The sequence below is a fragment of the Anticarsia gemmatalis genome, chromosome 2, assembly GCF_050436995.1.
Source record: "Anticarsia gemmatalis isolate Benzon Research Colony breed Stoneville strain chromosome 2, ilAntGemm2 primary, whole genome shotgun sequence".
NCBI lineage: Eukaryota > Metazoa > Arthropoda > Insecta > Lepidoptera > Erebidae > Anticarsia > Anticarsia gemmatalis.
Window position 1 is genome coordinate 9185430 of NC_134746.1, and position 21433 is coordinate 9206862.

The 21433-nt window shown below is 35.8% G+C and overlaps 1 protein-coding gene across 1 annotated transcript in view; it reads right to left on the reverse strand.

Moving 5' to 3' along the window:
• LOC142983702 (O-acyltransferase like protein-like) overlaps positions 1–21433 on the reverse strand; it is a 78031-nt gene that overhangs the window by 43010 nt on the left and 13588 nt on the right. The window contains exon 2 of the mRNA XM_076130707.1: positions 16047–16376. Within this exon, the coding sequence (XP_075986822.1) occupies positions 16047–16305 (259 nt within the window). The 5' untranslated portion in view covers positions 16306–16376. The remainder of the gene's footprint in view (positions 1–16046; positions 16377–21433) is intronic.

Consider the following 21433-nt stretch of genomic DNA (forward strand, 5'->3'; position numbering starts at 1 on the left):
TAGCTGATTGCCTTATAAAACTTATTCACAGACTGCCATAAGAAAAGTAAAATTAGGTACTTAAAGCTTTTGGTGTACAGGGGCTCGATTCACTACAGTCGGTGCCATCGAGTATCGAGGGTTTGACATTATTTTATAATGTACTCCAAAAATTGATCCTACGGAGCCCGCTAGAGGCGTTCATCAGATTTTCAAACAAAATTTCCCTATGGTTGAAGATTGTTGATAGTCTATATAACTTGTTGAAAATAATACTTTTTACACAACCATAACTGTAAGAATTTCAAACGCAGCACTTAAATATTACGCACATATTGTTTAAACCTTCTCAATTACAATTCGATAACATTTCACACATCATAATAAATCAATCGGTTAATTCTTTAACGATCGTTAAAACCTAGAGTAGTGTCCGTTACATCCGTTCCAGTTTCGAACATCATTAAGTATTTCATTACAAAGGATTGACGTTAGTTGTTGGGCAATATTGGGCAATATTGGGCAAATTCCTGTTAATTGACCGATTGGCTTACACCATTCAGCGCTGTGTAGTGGCGTGTAGTCAGTATGTCGAAACATAGTTGAGGTTTGCAATGCGTGTTCGTTTGATTCACTAGGCTTTGTGTCAACGCTTCGACTCCTTACGTTTAAGAAAGCGCGGCGTTTCTATGTTGGCTAGGTTTATATATGTATTACATGCACTAGCGGTACTTTCGGTACAGTCGTGAAGCAATGGTATAACTCTCATCGTCCAAAGGCCGATGTACTGATGGTTCGTTACCTAAAAATATTCCTAATGTACGATCCAAATTAATTCTTTATCTGTCCTTAATTAGTCTCTTAATATCGTCCAAGAGACTAAGCAAAATAACATCATTTGTTAGTTTATGTCTCAAAACTTATCAGTCTATCAACCTTTTAGCATTAGTTAACGTCAATTTCAAGCCTAATCTACATAGAAATAGTTCTCAAGAGAAAAACTTTGTTGGCAAGCGTAAACCAAATCACTTAGAGAGTAGAAATAAGTAGAATAGCGATTTCAATGAAACTTTGTCAGGCACGGCTCGGTATTATCAAATTGTACAGCGGTTGCAACCCTATTACTCGAAATATTATTATAGGTGTTCCATAATGCTAAATCGATCTTGTCATTCTAATTATACGTTGTGGATGCGAGCGGTTTAATCAAAGGTAATTGATACCGGTCTATTAATATCTTGAACGCATTAAAATGGCGGACATCCATTCCATTTAATCCCCTTTGTGAATATTTAAAGCGATTCGAAGTGGATATTGAGTGGAAACGGAATCATTAGTGTCAACAGCTGCAAAAAAATGTCCTTGGTGGTATTATACGTTGTGAAGGCACCGTTTTCCTATGTCGTTAACCTGCCGATGACTAACGTACTTACTGCAACTTCTGAACTTTTTCTCTTGCGAAATGACAATTTATTAACCGGAGTTCACCCAATTTCGCCATCCGAAAATAATAGTCTCTATTTTCCTCCTACGCAACGCTAACATGTATTTTGTTGTTCATGTAACAGTAAAATATCAATTATAGTATATAACCACAAAATCAAGTAATTACTATTAAATGAAGTAGGAGATTTACGACAATTACCTCACACTACGCACGGATAAGTGTGTACGTCAAGATGATCGTAGATTTACTATTATGTCACCGCGGCCGCAGCTTGTTTAACAAGAAACTCCTATACGCCGTATCAGTGCGCGTGAGTGAAATGAATCGCTTACTTTCACGGGTTACTTATGAAATTTGCGATTTACACGTTATGAGTATTTTGCGCAAGAGTGGTGCGCGGCCGGGCGCTGCGCGAGCGCCGCCGGCCGCGCTCCACGCTAACGTTATGTCACAAGCCGCACATGTTTCTCAATGCGCTGCACTGGCCAAGGTTCGTCTCTACCGAATAAACACTCAGGTACTTTTTATTTAATACCTATTTGCGTCATATTGCCATATTTCTAGGTATGTGCTATGACCAAAATGAGAAAATAATTTCCTATGCTCTAGTTGCGTATTCAAATCGAGCTTATTTTCCGCTGGAACTTATAGTCAACAATAGCTACATTATGCAGCATAATGAGGACATGGGAATATGTGAAATTGACTTCAGTTTATCTTGTGTGCCAATACTGTAGAAATGTGGTATTTTTCAAGCGTAAACTGCAGTTATTTTGTAATGTTTGTTAATCTAGATTACATGCGTGTCGGTCAATTTCGTGCTAGTAGTATTTTATAGATTGTTCGTGAACTGAACCGGTTCGATTACAACACCGCCTATAAATATAAACACATTTACATTTAAGCAAGCAATAAATACAACGCAAGGAATGGGGTTGAGATAAGATGAATGTTGCTAGCTTTTTTGAAACCAACGGGATTTCAGCGTCCGCTGGCAAAAATTGTCTAGAACAAGAATTAGACAAAAACATTTTTAAAAGTCTATTCACTTGACTAACTTGGCAAAAAGCAACATAAAAATTGCACTCTCCTAATGCATACCGCCAGCATATGATTACCTAAACAATAGCCACAATATCAGTTCTGACGGCTGAAGTGAACACTGAATGAAGATATTAACGAAGTATGCGGCGAACAAAGAGGTGGGATGCGATAGAACAGTTTGCATTATTCAGGCATTAACCGAGTCGTGTGAGCCGCTCCCATTGCCTCCATTGAATACACCCACTAACTACGAATTGGACGAATTGTTCCGAACAGTCCCTCTACTTAGTCTCAAACGAGCTTAGTTCACTCATGCAAGAATCCTCTGTAGCGCAAACTTTGGCTAACATTTTAAATTTATGCGAAAACAATTTTACCAGCTCAAAGCTTATTTTATAAAATACATTTCTAAATATACCTAGACTTTTGTGGAATTCACATCTAAAAGTTTTCGGCTTTAGGGTTCAGTACGCTTGAAAGAAAATCGAATCTACAAAGCGAACGAATTGAAAAATAGATGATAACCGAAATAAATAATCAAGGAATAGGCATTTTTAGAAACACGCCTTAGTAAGGTTAATAATTTATTGATGATAACCGCCTGTTATAAAATTATAATTATGATCAAAGTCATAACCAGTCAATAGGTGCCTTGCACAACACTCTTGTTTACTTATATTGGGGTCAGTAGCAGATACCTACCTACCTTCGGTTTTTATTTGATTCTAACGAGCATAAATAGAAAAACATACAATGAATTTTAATTTTCCGCTGTGAAGGGGAGTTTTAATTCAAGGAGCTACGTGGAGCGGACCAGTAGCACATCAAGTTGAGGCGTCGGCGAGATGCAAGGGCACGCCGCCACCGCTGAGCGACGCCGCCCCTGCCGCCCCTGCCGCTACATCGCGCAAACACGATCATCTCTACGAAATATGCGCCAAGTAGGTCGACTATCATAATTTCATTCACAACTCGTAGGTACGTAAACTAGTTCTAGCATTACGCAATAGGTTCGAAGGAAAGCGCTTTAGAAACTTATTCTCAACTGTTTGCGTTAATTAGTATGTTTGATAACTCAGTTTGGAAATATTTACACAAATATGTACGAAGTGAAACGGATATTTAGTAAAACAGGAAGCGGATTACCATGCCAATGGGTTTTGTCAATAGCCTCAAGCATCGTCGCCGGTGGAGAGATTTATTTATTAGGTATGCATTAGCCCCCGGAAGTTTAGAACAAACTTTGATAGGGAGATTGCCTCGCCCTACTTACGTTGTGCCTAAACAGCAAAATATAGGGGTAAATTACACCTGTACAAAATATTCGCAAAATTTATATAAAAGCGAAATATTATGTAACGTTATCAATGGATTTGTTCTGCAACCCGATTACGATACATGTTTATCGTATACACACGATAAGTAAGATTACTTAATACAAAGGAAGTGCTGTGTTAACTGAATTCGAACATCATAATGTGTGATATTTGTACAGCAAATAAGAACAGTACAATCTCTTTAAAGCACGCCTACGCCACTGCAACCATTCCAAATACCTTGTTCCCACAAAACTTATATTCAACGACAACATTAGTTAACTTTCCTTCAGACATAAGAACAAAATATGTTTGAAATCTTCATAAATACCACTATATGATTTGGTACTATCTTGCGAGTTCGTGACGGCTGGAAATTCGGTGACGTGTCGAGACGTACGCGACGGAGGCCATAAACGAAAGGTTAAGGTCGAAGAGAAAGTAATACTAACTTGACGTATACAAATGGAATGTGGAATTGTCTGTCTCGATGTCAACTAGAAGATTTTGGCATCTTGGCCGACGAATTCCGAAAGTATTTGGAAGATGGTATATGAATACAACAATAAAACTTTGCCTTGTTTGTTACTAAGTAAATACATTTCTGATAAATGGTTTATTTAAATAATTTTGTAGTCTATTATTGACTGGTTAAGCTTGCATTACCATGAAATAATAAGTTTAATATACTCTTTTAGGGACTAGCTCATTTCTTAAGTTTTTAACTAAAAGAAAGTCACATTACCCATGATTAACATAACAACTTTTATGCAAGATAGTCGGAAGATCGAGCGAAGTTGCAACTTGTAATTAGTTTTATATAAATGTGCTAGTTCATTGTTATATACCAGACAAAGTAAGATGATTTAATGCTATGTTAACGCATACAATTATCTACTAAGTAAATAGATATGCATCTATTCGTTGTCTACAAATTATGTTCTTAATGTAGTTATTTAAATTGATTTGTTTTTTTCGTTCTACATTTTATCAACCAGGATTTACAATCTGGGACATAATTATCGAATAGTTTTAGTTGTGAGTCATCGTATATGTAATCCATTTGTTCACATAATATAGTATTAACTATGCTAATACATACAAATTTCTCAATATGTTTGCAATTCGTCGAATCCGCTTGATTTGGAATATATGTATGTATTCATTTTTTAATAAAAAAATACTTAATCCTTGTCTGATTGCGTATGGAAATAGCGAAGGTGAATTTCGTTTATTATGGAAAAATGTCCGTATACATTTATGTATATTATTGTAGATATGCTACTAATTGTAACCTAAACACCTTATCTAAGTGTGTATCAACGTCTAATATTCCTATACAGTTTGAAAGTTTTAACGATGACTTAAGCAATGCGGACAAAAAACTAATGATAAAATCTAGTGATTTCTCGAAACGTCTTCACCGTCGTACAAAAAAACTGCAGTTAATAGTGAATTGACATTTGCAACATCGCTAATACACACCTTACCTAACACATCCGTCCTGTCTTCTAGCCTGCATAGCAACAACGCACTGAGCCGAACACTAGTATTACCGTAGAGCCGAATCAGTGTTGTTCGTATTTGAAAGTGCGTTCACGCCTTTATATCTTTGTTCAGGATACAATCAGCGAAGGAATGTAAAGGTAGGACAAAACAAATAACTTTCACGCTCACCTCCGAGGTAAAGGTTATTTACGTTTCTAGTTTGTAGCGCTTCGCCTCGCGTGACTTTTTAAAGTAATTTCAGTTAATACAAAAGCGATTTTTTTAGAATATTCTTGACATCGGAAGCTCTTCATTAGCATCTGCTTAGATAAGGGAAGTCATAAACTAGAAATGAGAGAAATGTGTGGTTCCATTATGGTTTTTTTACCCGCTACTATACCAATGCTAGTCATGGGTCTCCTCCCAAAACTTGAGAGGGTTTAGAAGTCCACCACGACAGCAAAATGCAGGTTGGGCACTTTGCAAACCTTCAATGAATTAAAGAACTTTTTAGGCGTGCTAGGTATAATATAATACTGCTTTTTAATTTTGTTATTGAAACTATAAATACATTGATAAATTATATCGATACGGATAATCAATATTGTAATGAACAATGCTTATATTAAATGTTATCTTTTCATCTCGTAAAGATACCACTATTAGGTTAACATATACGCATAGCTCAAGGCAATTAATCAAATATGGTAAATATGTCGTAATACTCAGTAACTAGTTGTTCGTAACGTTCATTATAATTGTTACGATGTTATGTTTACATTCGCGAGTTTCATGTAAATGCCGCCCTAAACTTTACTCTACATAATTTCGCTTATTATTTCACATTTCCGCTAGTTACGTGTGTACACGCACAATGTTTATTGAACTACATACAAACTTACCGATTGAATAACAATCAAATTAATGTGAATGTACAAACACGGTAGAATTGTGCGGTTTCCACAAATTTACCTAATTATAACCTAAATTGACAAGGTTTTGTAGCATTGCTAACTGTCATGTAGTCACTTATTTAAATGCAGTAAACACTATAATAATACGCAGTAGAGTCTGCATGTTTTCGATCTAATCGCAGAAATGCTGCTAATCGTTTTTGTAATCTTTCCTTTAGTAAAGGACTATACAATAGAAAACCTCGTTCCATATCACCAGATCTCTCTAAACTATTGCACAGTTATCCTTCAATGTCAAACCAATTACAGCTACACTCCTAAAACGTGTTTTTGTTTACAACTGTTCTTTGACTTACGAAAAAGAGGACGTAAATTCATAATATACCCGTATACTTCTTTGACTGGAGACTCTTGTAAGTAAATAATTGTGAAATAAAGGTGACTAGGCCGTGAACCGGCTGGAAGGGTTGCGAAACGACACGACAAAGGTCGCCGGTAAATAAATTACACGAAGAGCGACCATCGGGACGTTGCCGCCTGAAACCACCAAGTTTGGACAGAAGTTTAGCTACCTACATCACGGCGCAGCGGGTAGGTGAACCAACACATGTGGAACTTTACCCTGTGCATACATTGACGACGTTATGTGTGATTTTCCTGACTTTGCCATATTCGCAGGGAGGTGACTCTTGTAACGTAAAATGTCATTTTAAAACGTGTTTCACTGATATATTAATTATAAAGTTGATGAAAAATGTAATAAAGTCGGTAGGCGTTAATAAAGTGTGCGGTTATAAATTCCTGTTTTACAAAATTTAATATCTTCTGTTATCCTTTTGCTTATTCTAGCTATCCTGTAATTGAAATCTCTAACAATACAATGACGAGCAACAAACTTAGAACATTCAGAAGGATCGATTAACTCGTAAAATATTGCCAAATAACGATTAGGCACCGTCAATATTTTGTCACTAACGCAATAAACTATCCGTGTACGTGACCACGACGAGGAAAAGAGGATTGGATACTTTCTTAACACTGTAAATACATCTGACATGAGGTTTTACTTAGTGACCGTGTTTTATTTCTTCCGTGTACAAACCCACTTGAACTCAAAGTCGTCGCAAACGAATGCACTACATTAACTCCGGTCACGACCGAGCAGTTTCAAAAACAAGTCAAACTGAAACTTCTGCACCTTATTTACATGATGAAACATTCTCTACGAATACAAATAGTTTTGTCGAACGTCAACTTAAATAATGGCTTCCCATTATACAAACACCGAGACGAATCTATGAAAACTTGTGTCAATGTTACTAAGATAATTTAACTTTGCTCTCACCTGGGTATGAATTCTTGTTTTACTAGATGCTACTACGAACACTATGTTGTTCAAGAATACACACTTGGCATTCACGTGGTTGGTTTGTTCATATACTGTTTCCGAAGAGCGGATTTAATGAGAAGTTTTGAAAGCTTGTTAGTTGCAGAATGGTTTAGAGACATAAGTAGTTTTGGGCTTTGACAAACATCGAGTAAATGTGAATCTGAACAAGATTTTGATATTTATTCATATCATTTCTAAATACTTGTATTGAATTAACTGTAGGTAATATTTTATTTGAGGTCACGCAAAAGCATCTTTTAAATAAACTTTTCTTTACCAAATCAACTTATGATTTGAAAGGCCGCAAGCATAAATGTGTTACCGAAATAAGAAGGGTCTGAAATCCACTTTTTCATTTCCGTGGATTTTTGTTTACCTTCCTTTTGTCGTACAATTGCGTTATAGAATTCGGATACTTTTACGTAAAAAGGTAAATAAATATAGTAAATTGATCCATATGAAAATCTTGTGGGTAGTACAAAGTCCCATGACAATCGGTTGTCAAGTTTGTAAAGGACACCCACATCATGAGTGTTGAGGTGAGATTACGCCAAACTTATTTCACCTTACATTTCATTTGTCCCGCAACAAGTATACGTTTCTTATTTCCGTTTTTGATGGAACGTTGCTTACTTCAGTGGCTCAGCTAATCGGGTGTGAATGACGTAAAATTGTTTTGATACACGTAGACGCCTATTAAATAAAAAATGAATACACAATATTTATCTTTTTTTCAAGAAGATAACAGTAGCGTGATTTTCTACTATTGGTAACGTCGAGTTTCAGAGTTGTAAGTATCGAGTATCGAGAGTTTGGCGTTTTTAACGTACTTAAAAATTAGTTCCTACGATACGCGCTAAGTGCGCTGACCAGGGTTTTTTATACAAAATTTGTCGATAGCTACCCGGATGACGAAAGTCGATAGTGGTAGAAAATCGGGCTACGTAGGCCTCAGTCATAACTCAATGCAGTGTCAATTGTTCGTTGTCATTCGACATGACTGACACTGACAAGAACCGAACGGACATTGCTGCCGATTGTGGCACAAGCTCGTGTGTACGTGATGTTCCTACACAAAGAGGACTAGCTAAAGTTAATGCTTACAGACGAATATAGAAGTTGTCGTGATTTTAATTAGAACTATTAGGTCGGGGGAAAAGTCTTTTCGCATTATAGTATGCATGAACTTGTAATAAAATCTCTTTGGCTTCAAGAATCACAAATGAGTACACGGTTCATTAGGTTTCTTTCAGTGAGCTCGTGAGGTACCCAATATCCAGCTTTTTTGTGTAGAGAAAAGATTTTATTACAAGTTCAGACATACAATAATGCGAAAAGACTTTTTCCCCGACCTAATATTTAGTGATTTCTGTAATTATTTTTTTTTAAATTTAATTTCAAGATTGCTCGGTTTTTGTAATAGAATTTAAACTGAAGTTTCAGTATTTGTTTACTTTATTCGACACTCGCCTCTTTAGGCTATCACCTCCATAAATGGCAGCTTCGCGTAAAATATAGTAGCTAAGTTACAGGTGTGCCCGAGTTAACTTCACAATAAGTCTTCTCATGATTTATGGAGCGCAATGTTCGGAAATCTCTTTCGGTTTATTTTCTTCGAATAATGTAATCATATTCGTGTCGGGCCGAATAAACAAAACTGGGGAAAGACTTCATAAATCTTTCAAACGCTCGTTTACATTTCCTGAGGTTTGTTATTGTATAATTGCTAAGTATTTGTTTGGTAATGTGCAGAGTAAAGATTACATTTCAACTTTCTTATTTACTATTCATTGAGACCTTTGTGAAATTAAATAAGTTTCTAAACTTATCGAACAAAAGTTAACTATAAATTTTGCTATAAACTGACTCCTATGAAACAGCCATAAGATAACCACAAGCGAACTAATAGATTCAATCGATACTAAATAACTACAGGAAATCGTATCACTTGTCCTCCTATCAGATTGAAAATATAAAGAATATGAAACAACTCTATCGTCGCTACAAGACAGATTATTACAACATTTTGCAGATAATAACCTACATGTGGTACAATGTTTGTGCTCGAACCGTGTCGCGATTATATCACAGAACACGAACGAACTCGCTCTTAAATAAATGAGGCGGTCGAACGATACAACTATACAGGGCGGAATAACAAAACCACAGAATAGACGTTGTTTGGAGATAGCTGACCCGTGCAACTTCGCTCGCGTCACATAAGAGAGAATGGGTCATATTTTCCCCGTTTTTATAACATTTTTTACTTGTACTCTGGTCCTACTAGTCGTAGCGTGATGATATATAGCCTATAGCCTTGCTCGATAAATGGGCTATCTATCACTGGAAGAATTTTTCAAATCGGATCCATAGTTCCTAAGATTAGCGCGTTCAAACAAACAGACAAACAAATTCTTCAGCTTTATAACATTAGATAGTTGTAGCGCGGGTGACGGGTGACCGCGCACCATCAACTCACCTATTCATTTATCTAAGCACGCTCATTTACCTTCGTTTAACCCCAACCGTTTCCCTAAAATCTTTCCTCGCTGTATGTAATGTGACGCAATAGATTCACCCCCTTTTCCTTCTGCTGTTTAGATATACACCTTTATATAATCACCGAGGGGAGAAAATAAATTGAAAATGCACAGCTGAATTCTCGTTGACATCGGTTCTTGTTTTGTAGGGATTTAAGGCTGTTTATTGTTTTAGGGGTTCATGGCGGTGTACGTTTTAAGTTTTTTAAATCTAAGGTTCTTTGTTTATCAACATTGGACTATTTACACTGATAATATCTAGACGACGATACAATATCGTAGAAGTTCTAGGATATGCTGGTGTTTATTAGATTTTTTTCAGTTATCTTTAAGCATAGAGCATTATTTGGTCCTAAAGAGTTTTAAGCCCACATTAATAAACTGTTATTATTAAGTATCGACCTAAGTTCAAATAAGGTTTCATGAGCATTACTTACAGTCTAGGGCTTTTCTTGCAGAGTTAGCTCATAATCGATACTTCAAATTAATCTCTTAATAACTAGAAAATTACTTTTATAAATTGATGCAAAGCGGAAAAAATGTATCGGTAATATTATCGCTACGCTTTCCTTCAGCTCTTCATTATGGTTCAAGGTAGTATGAAGTTTCTTGTTGAACTTAATTAACGTTTACTTTTTAATTACTTGAAAGCTATTTATTCTTTAATCTCTGAAGTTCTTTGTAATTAAAGGCTTTGTTGTAAGTTTAAGTAGTTCTATTAAAACTATGTGGTGTTTATAGTTTTATAAAATATGCATTTATATTATATCAGTTTATTTTTCATTAGGGGAAAATGGTTGTCGTTAAACTAGTAAACATTTTATAATGAAAGCTCTACAAAATTAAAGTATTTTATAACATTTTTCTGACATCTGCCTGAATCCCGGATAATCCCAATATCCAAGGATTGCGTGTTAAAATCCTTAAATCCTATCCCATTACAATGGAATTATACTTACTGTTAAATCATTACCGTAAATGAAGCGTAACCCGCCCTTTTAAAGAGACAGTTACATTTACTCTCAAGTTTCAAAATATGTCATAGTTAATACTTTATTCATATACTTACTGATTAGTTACAGATGAGAAACAAAAGTTTTTTTTTTTTTTATTTAAGCCGAGTATAATTTTGGCTATAGTAATAGTTAATCAAAATTCATAGTGATCGAATGACACGCAATTAAAGTCGTTGTTTCTGATTGACGTCACGACTTTCCCTCCAACAGACACGTGACGGTGTCATGACGGATTATCATTTCAAACATCGCAATATTGTACAATATTGCATGCTTTCTCGTTTTTATTCATTGGAAATAAATTTAAATAGAACAGAAATGAATAATTGCCGTACTTTCGAAGATCTATAGCCGTAGGCTTTTTTAATACGATTCGACTTTTTTCTCCGCATTCGTTAGCTTGCCTCACGTAAAGGTTTTTATTTAATGAAGAGAAATATAATATCAATTATTTGAATACAAACACACATGATAATTGCTACCAGGTGAAATGTTACGTTAAAAGAAAAATGTTACTCTCTATTGTTGATACATAGATAATTTTAGAATAACTTAAATTTACAATATGCACAGATTACTAATTGATTTTTGTTATAAAGATATCAATTTAAAAATAGACTATACTTAATATCGAATCGTATCGTAGGTGATTCGATTGTATCAATTGAATACATTCTATACAATAGCGTAGACAGAAATCGAAATAAAAGACATTATTTTATTAGTCTGATATGATCACAATTATTTGTTTACATAATAAAAATACAACAAAACCAGTCAATTAGATATTAGATACTTATTTGCAGTTACGCGTCACTACACAATGAGTATCACAATAGTAAAAACAAACCAAAAAAAACTTTTTAGTATTGTTAAACAAATCACAATACGGTCGCAAAATCTAATTTATTTGTACTACAAGTTTGGCGCCTTGGTGGTAATATGGGCCTCCACATCCACCTGAAATTTTGATCCCATCAAACGTATACAAACCAAAATCCTTAAATTCGTATTATAGGATCATTACTTATCCAATTTTGTTCTGTTTGTCAAAGATAATCAATACTTATTTACGTACCGCTATTCTCTACCACTATCGACTACCGACAACCGGCTAGCTATTTGCATTGCGATTAAATTTTGCATGGAAAACTGATCAGCGCCTCTAGCGGACGTTGCAGAAACTATTTTTGCAGCACATTTGAAATGTCAAATTCTCTAAACTCGATGGTTCCGATTGTACAGAATCGTACTACTGTAAACATTTTGGCATTATCCAATAAACCGACATCAAGATGTGAGCAAACACTAAATTGTAATTCTCTTCAATGTTCTCTTGTGTATATTTATTTTACTGTACAAAGCAAATTATGTTATATTATGATTGAATTTCATTTGAGAGGCTTTGAGACGAGTTGTATATCTGCATATTATATATAATAGATACATATAAGAATATTGCTCAATTAGACTAACTGTTTTTGTAAAATCTAGATTTAAATGTAATCTTTCTTGTTCTGCCTTAGTGGCAGGCCCCGGATTCGATTCCTAGGTGCTATTGGTCTTTTTCTAATTTATATAGGATAAAGAAGTTCAAAACTTGATTACGTTCCCATTATATGGCAATAGGCTCGCCCTATTACACGGAGCTGACATTGCTAATAGCGAAACACGGGTGCTTTTCCTACACCATCGGGTATAACAGGCGTGATATTATGTATCTATCAGCTTATGAACCATTTTTTAAAATACTTGCTCAAAAACTGCGTCACTAAGTTTAACTTCAATACTCATTACATTACCATTTAAACAAAAGGAACTATACATCTAGGTGTATATGATTGTATGAACGTATAAATTAAAACACACAAAGCGGTGGAATTAAATCGTTCTTCTTGCTTTTGACAATACAATTAAAGTGCGCAACTGTTTCTACTAAATATAATTGTTTTTCAGATACCAATCTCTGCCTCTGATACAAAGGTAGCCGGTTTGTTTCTTTGTTGGTGAATAATAAGCGCGTTTGTAGATTGTCCAGTATAAACCATTGTTAATTATTAATCAATGTTTGTGATGTTTTCTTCTTTTGTTCTTCTTTTTTAAAATACAACTATCCTGCGCTAAGAAATGATGTTGTACCGCAGGGACTTTTGCAAACATACAAACAACGGGCACAAATTACAAACAGACCCAAAACAACTATTTGTAAATCGCACAAATATTTGTTCCGTCGAGGAATTGAACCCACGACCTTTCGACGCATTGGTCGAAAGCGACTGCCTTAACTACTACGCCACGGAGGCTGTCGGATTTCGTAGAATAAATACAAGTAGGTACTTATGAATGTCCAAACTTAAAGTTGAAAATGAAAGTTGCACTTTGTTCGATTACCATAAGACGCATTATAATAAAAATAACTCTTGCAATAAATGTTTTTTGTAATAACTGTTGAAAAAAACTATCCAATAAGTAAGAAATAAATATCCGACGTGATTAATCATATTTCGGCAGCTGTGATGAATCACTCTTAGTGAGGGAAAGTGTTTGCTCTATTACCTCTTATGAGATACAAGATGAATGAACCTAGTCACAAGCCAAACGTGAATATAAAATACTAGCTGACCCGCGCAACTTCAATTGCGTCACATAAGAGAGAATGGGTCATAATTTTCCCCGTTTTTGTAACATTTTTTACTGGTACTCTGCTCCTATTGATTGTAGCGTAATGATATACATATAGCTTATAGCCTTCCTCAATAAATGGACTATCTAACACTGAAAGATTTTTTCAAATCGGACCAGTAGTTCCTGAGATTAGCGCATTCAAACAAACAAACTACTTCGATTAAAATTAATATTTGGCTATATAGTTAGAAATTAAGAATGACGCAATAAATATTTTTGGAAATTCTGCCTTAACGGGGGTGAAAAAGATTCTATGAAACTATGTCGGTTTTCAAGCTAAAGCTATAAAAATTAAAGTTGTTTAGCAAGCAAGTGTTCATGATCTCCTGGTAACTGTGAAAAGGTTTATAGAGAGTTTTTAGAGTTTATAGAGCCGTTTTTTAGTTTTTTAGGCCTAATTCTGATCGGAAAATAGATCCACAGCTACCAGGAGATCATGACTAATTGGTGTTGTTATTTCCATATTCTGTTCTTCTAGCATGTTCAAACACGGTCGAGCGGGATAAAAAGTATCCTATGTCCATCTCCTGGCTCTAAGCTACCTCCCTACCAATTTTCAGCCAAATCTGTTTTGCCGTTCTTGAGTTATAAGTGGTGTAACTAACACGACTTTCTTTTATATATATAGACACAGGCCAAACGTGAATATAAAATACTAGCTGATCCGCGCAACTTCGCTTGCGTCACATAAGAGAGAATGGGTCATATTTTCCCCGTTTTTGTAACATTTATGACTGGTACTTTGCTCCTATTGATTGTAGCGTAATGATATACATATAGCTTATAGCCTTCCTCAATAAATGGACTATCTAACACTGAAAGATTTTTTCAAATCGGACCAGTAGTTTCTGAGATTAGCGCGTTCAAACAAACAAACAAAAAAGTATAGCATACATAGATAATGTCTGTGATAAACGATATTTGATTCAAAAAGTGACCGTGACGAAAAGATCATGATTCCCATTTCAGTCACGTCTGGGAACGAGTGAAGATCCAAGAGGCCGGGAGATATTTACGACTTACGAAGGGGGACTGACGATGCCTGAGCGGGAAAAATTATCACACAACTCGTGGTAATAATCTATTGAATGGGGGAAATGAAAAGTTCGTGACGCTCCGGACGCTCGCAACTTGAACTTTTTGCCGGAGCTTCTGTGCACAATGTGAGTTTGTATCGACCGACGTTTGACGACATATTAACGGATAGAGCGAACGCTTAATGTAAAAAAACGGAACAAAGATAGATGTTGGAAAACCAAATGAAAAGGCACATTTTCCGATGAAATTTCCATTAGACACGGGCGGATAAAAAATGCCAATGAATTGAGGATTTGACTCTATGACTTTCCATTTACGTTTGTAGGCAATATTTGCAATTGTAATCGACACCAAACGCTCAGGAATAAATAAATAAAATATTTTACATAATCATCGACATTCACCGATTATTAAATATGAATGCATGTTCATAGCATAATGATGATGTATTCTGATATGTATTTATGCATGATTGTGAAAATGGCCGGCATTGGCTGTAATGATCGGATGGAATGGGAATGTTTAAGTCTCATGTACGTTTCAATGAAATGCTTAAAGTTAAAAGCGAACGATTGCGTCCGTTCACGTTTAAGTACACTGCAATTCTATATAGCAAGCTACTTATTGAAATTGCACGTTATTTCGAATTGAAAAACCTTTAACTAATTACTCGAGTTTATTTTTAGCGAGGGAATCGATGCGGCGGCTCTGCGATAAGTGCGAATAAGAGGTGAAGATATAGAAAGGTGTAGGTAGTACTTGTTATGATTGTAGTTAAGAACTGGTAGATATCGGCTCGCGACCTACTTGGGCGCAGATTGCCGTAGCGGGCGAGCCACCAAGCACCGAGTCGCCTGCTTGCTTTCTTTACGACTGTTATCTCGCCGCGGTTGCGTAACTTACGTCACCGGCAAGAATACCGCAACGATTATAAAACAGGTAAACACCAGCTATTTATGCTGATAATGTAATTTCTTTTACGCTGATTCGTTTTAACGGTTATAAGATTACAATTTTGTATCGTGTATTTACAATGATCTCGAATCCCACGCAAGATATACCTACTTATTGGTTAACTAGAGAATAGTACTTTTAGGTTTAAAAAAATAATGTTCCATTATCCATTTCCATCCATATTCCAACCATATCCATTACAAATCCATAAAAAATATTTGTATTTAAAACTCACTTTTAGAAGCCCACACTTGTCCGTCGAAGAGGCCTGTGAGGTAGACCCTCAGGTCTTGCTCGCACTCTTGCGACAAAGTCAGGGTTCCGTTGTCGAGGAACTCCATCCACTTGTGATGATCCAGCAGCGACTTCATCCACGCCATGCGCGACGCTCCCCCCGGCACATCCGTATTGTTCACACTCGCACCCACTGCACTCACTAACACTAACAACGCCGCGATATACATCGTTCTAATAAAACCTAAATTTACATACATTTTAAAACTTCTCAAACGAACATTCCCTACAATACTCTTTTATTTATCACACGTACACCATTCTCCAGTGCCTGCAACAAAAAACAATTAAATTAAAATAACGAAAAGGTACATGAAGCGCACGGAATTGAATTAATTTAAAATATTCGAGCTTATTCAGTTATGCGCGGTGAAAATGAATAGGTTTTTATTCTGTGTAATAAACAGTGCAATGTTGGAAAACCGGGAAATTGAAAATATGTTCAGTTTCAGCGACTCATAGTTCACCGGACATTTGTTGATATTTCATAAAGTTAAATTCTTATAGAGTAATGCTGATTTATAGGTACGATATTTTATAGAAATAGTATTGTAAATACTGCTATTACTATTATATTATAGTGTCATATAGAACCTAGGATCGAAGCCTCCTTGAACGGCCTACCGAAACGATAATTAATTCCTTTGTTACCCTATTACTATAGAAAACTAGTCTTAAGCTTCAAACAAAAGGAACTTTAAAAATATGTTTGCGCAGTTCAGTGTAAGAGTGTTCGTTCATAATGTCGGTAATGGATCTAACACCCAAAGATGTTTGCTCCTTTGCCGGAGCTCTTAAAGAATGAAAGAGATTTCAAGAACCAGCGGCGTGTTAAAATGTTGTCGTTTGTGATATTCCTTCATCAGGGTTTTTCAAACGTAAAGGTAATTCAACGACAAACAAGCCCTTTTCATTGTATGGATACAGGCCTTTCCATAATTTTATTTCACCGCCCGAACAAAATTTTTCGTTGACAATTTATAGGCAAACCAATTAATGTAATCCGGGTCGGAATTTTATGATTTAGGTGTTTTATGTTGGCGCGATCAAATTAAGTAGGTGAATACATATTAGGGTAAAAATATAAATAGAACTGAAGGTCTTGTAGAAAATACCATTATCTGCAAATCCAAATTCGAATTAGACATTTTCCAAATCGTATTTTGGGTTTTTTTATCGGATTCCTAAGAAATATGTATATTACAGCGATTGGCTTTAACGTTACGAGATCGTAACGTAAAACTGGATTCTCTCCGTAAGCATTTGAATGTCAATTTCTTTCTGGGTTAGTTTTCCCTTCGTGTGGGGAGCAGGCTTCAAATGAACGTACACCCTCCCGCGCACTGCGTACGACCGCATGGGGTTCACGAGCCGACTTGACGTGACATTTCGAGCTCCCTGCGTTTGCCCTAATTACACGTAATATACGACGCCTCATATTCCTTTAATGTCGAGGGATTAGTAGCAATTAGCGATGGCGACCGTCTCAACAAAATTAATACTCGAAATAAGCGCTTAATATATGTACATTGTAGAACGTTACATATACTAAACGACAAACATTTTATTACAGTCCTTTATTGCGATATTTGCCTGGCGGGGTTGTCTTAGCGGCAAAAATGCCGTAATAAAGCCAAGGGTCGGACAAATACTGGAGGACAATGGTTTTGGAACAATCGCTGTGCGTTGATTAACAACACAAAAGCGAACCAAACCGAAAGGCAATTAGACGCTATTGAAGATGCTTTTTTACATAAATGTGGTTTCTGCTGGTGAATATACAATCAAGGTTCGAGAGACTTCATTATTCTGAGCCGCTCAGCGAACAAATAAATAAGGGCAGTCAGTAGTCGTTTCTTTGTACTAAGTAGGTAGAGATTTCGCAGATTGACACTGCTTCTGTAAGACATAAGTACCTATTCATGAAATAGTTACATGGCATTCCGGATCTTGAAGATACTGACATAGTTGCTTGTAAATTACAGTTTAATATTATTTCTTAAGCATTCGAGTCCATGTTTGAAGTGACTCAGTATTCTTTAGTTTGGAAAATGTGTCACCAGAACATTGGCAGTTACACTTTACAAAGCAATACTTTGTCAAACAGTTTAAAATCTCGTCCATTCTACATTCGTCCTAGATTTAAACAGTTGAAATAAACAGAATCGAGAACTTTATTTACATTGTGATTTGTTAGTCAGTTCGCTCTTTCTTTTTAAAGGCACTTTCCAGACGGATCGATTTACAATATTAAGATCTACACAAAACATTGAAATTATGTATATTCAGAGAAGACACGAAACCAATTTTGAAATTATGATTAGTGGGTTATCCAGTATTGCTATCTTGCAACCGGTGGATATATACAACATATATTTTTTTAAATACTTATACTTTTAAAATTTTAAAGAAGAAGAAAAATAAAATCTAGACCCGTAGGGTTATGCAGCTGACAGTTGTTTTTTTATAATTATCGTGATTAATCGTGCCATGGCTCTCTACTAATTTGATGCTCGAACTATGGCCGAATACTATTTGGCCGTAAGTAAATAATTTAAAATTGAATCGTTATCGTTAAGTAGCAAGCTTGCAACATGCATGGCTTCACGGTTAGATTCTTGCTCGCGTTATAATACTTTATGTAATTTTATTGTGTAACCAATTATAAGCACATGTAATATAGGCTTGAGTTTCTCTGATATCGATTCACTCGGCTGATGGACGAGGCAAAAGTGTGGATTCACTTTGTGAGATGAGCCGGTGAAATTGTTGACTTATGATATTGTCAGCATATTAACACGAGTGTGCTGAATTAGAATAAATAATAAAAACGTTTACTTCTGACATCATTAGTGTATTCTAATTGAAGGTTTCCAAAAGTTCAGTTTTGATAATGGAACAAAAACTTTCTACGACCCGAATAGCTTTCAATTCTCTGTTAAAGAATATATCTACCTACTTTAAACAAGAACTGTTCAAAGTTCAATTCATGAATAAAAGCAGATTTATGAAAAATTTAGGTACCTCCTTCCTTGCCTTTACCAAAATTGAAAATTTCAACATGCCTTTCTTAAAATTTATAACGCTACCTTACAACATCGCTCGCGGAGCATCGGATGTAATATTAAAGAGCGCACATGTGGAAATTTATGAATGTAAACCGAGCGAAAGGTCTCTGCAGCGAACACAGCGTAAGATTTTATTATAGGCTTACAATATACACCCGTAATTATATGATGTAAAGAGTGGCTCACAACACGTGACCATGGCCCACAACCACCCAAACATTGACAGGTGCTGTTTCGTCTCTCGCAACCGTAACCAGCGACCAGTGGTAAGTACACGTAACTAGTTACATAAATCCACATAATAGACTTGTGTACTATCGCAAATTTATTTAAACTGTGGGAATAGAATAATTTTGTGGTCATTCGCGTGATTGCGGCTTATTGCAATACTATGTTTCTGATGCATGAATGACCCAAATCGTTGAATGGCACGCTTTCCGCGTCTGACAGCTGTGGTCCGCGGTATCTGCCGGTGGTCGGGGGCCGGCGCCACCACAACATCAGGCATGCTCGCCAATTGAATAATGTGTTGATTCGATTATGGCTGGAATTATGCGATACCGATTGTTCCACTAATTTTGCATGCGGCTATTCGATATTCTCTGTAATTATGCACTAATGAAATAACAGTGCATTTCGCTCTCGCATCATAATTTAATTGTTGGATGAAATGCTGACGTAACGGAGGAAATAGTTATGAGAAGAAATGGAACTCAGTTACAAAGTTTTAAATTGGTACGTCCAATTGGATAAGTTTTCAGGAAGTATAACAAGCTCCAGTGCCATTAGAGCGCCTACTTTATTTTGCTGTAGGTGTAAACATTATCGCGTACACGTGATAATAGAAGAAATTTGTAAAAGTGAGCGGTGTGAATTTATTACACAATACCCTTGAGCCGGCAGCTGCGGCCTGCTGGACCGACTATACAAAAAATAAGGTGAGAATCGCGTGTGTTTAGTGGCACCATTTAACAAATGACACTGACAGATAACTGTTCCCCGCCCTAACATGCCTCACGTTACTTCTTTTCACAAGCACGCTTTAATGAAATTGCTGGCACTTAAAGGCAGCAGAAAGATATTGCATATTACGAGTGTGAATTCATTTGACTATCAAAGAGACTGAAGATTTTATAAGTGTGCCAGAAAAACGATAAAAATGGGAGTGATATAATATTTTATTTACCTCCATGATTATTCACGAATCGAAAGTAAAGAGACAGATACAAAATAACCAAATAACAAGCTGATCAAATTCCGTATAAACCGATTAAAATATTTCAGGTGGCTTCTTTTATCCACTGATGAAAACAGACACGCACAACAATCAGTCAATTGAATCTTTTTGTCGACTACTTATCGCATAACATCGTTACGTTCAAAACGATATTGATTGAGCTTCGATTGTTCGCTCTATTATTCACATTGTCGCCGATATCGGAGTAATTCTACGTTATCGAATGTTACGTCACTCGGTTAAAGCTTTGCTATCACTTTCATTGTTGTTTGAAACAACGTTAATAAATCAATCATAACGTACGCTGTATCGAGATGTCTGTTTAGATATCATTGCTTTTAAATTGATTAATTGATAGAATTTTTGATTTTGTTATTTTTTGCTCCGGTGTTTTTTTTTGTGTTACGTCAAATTGTCGCTTAAAGAAGTTTATTTGAAAGTTGTATATTCAATATACATGTGTATTTTATTACAATAATTTTAAGGTAGTCTATTTATTGACCAGCCCTTTGCATGCGATTCTGTCATGTCTGAATTGTTCTCAAAAAAACCATTCAGTCAAACATAACAGAATTCGTAACATCGAACAATGACCTTTAGCAAATTAACCTTAGGAAGGCAACCGAGATGATTCAATACAGTTAGGAAACGATGCTGTCACTAACAAAAGGGTTAGAAAGGTCTAACCCATCGACGTGACTGATTTGTAAAATAGCGGAGATTTTCTCATTACAAAATAACTGACTTTGGCATCGGTCCGTATCGGTTAGTATCGAGTATCGACCACCGAAGCGTCTTAATTGACTAACAATCGATTACACAACTGTAACAAATTACCTATGTAATCAATTTTACGCATCACTATAGCCGGCGCAAATAAGGTGCCTTCGTGTGATGCTATTATAAATCTATTTTCATTATATTTCGTAACACAGTGTGGATAAGAGGCGAAACACATTAACCTTTTACAAAAAATACTATTACATTTATGTCTATCTATTATTAAAGGAGCATGACGAAGGA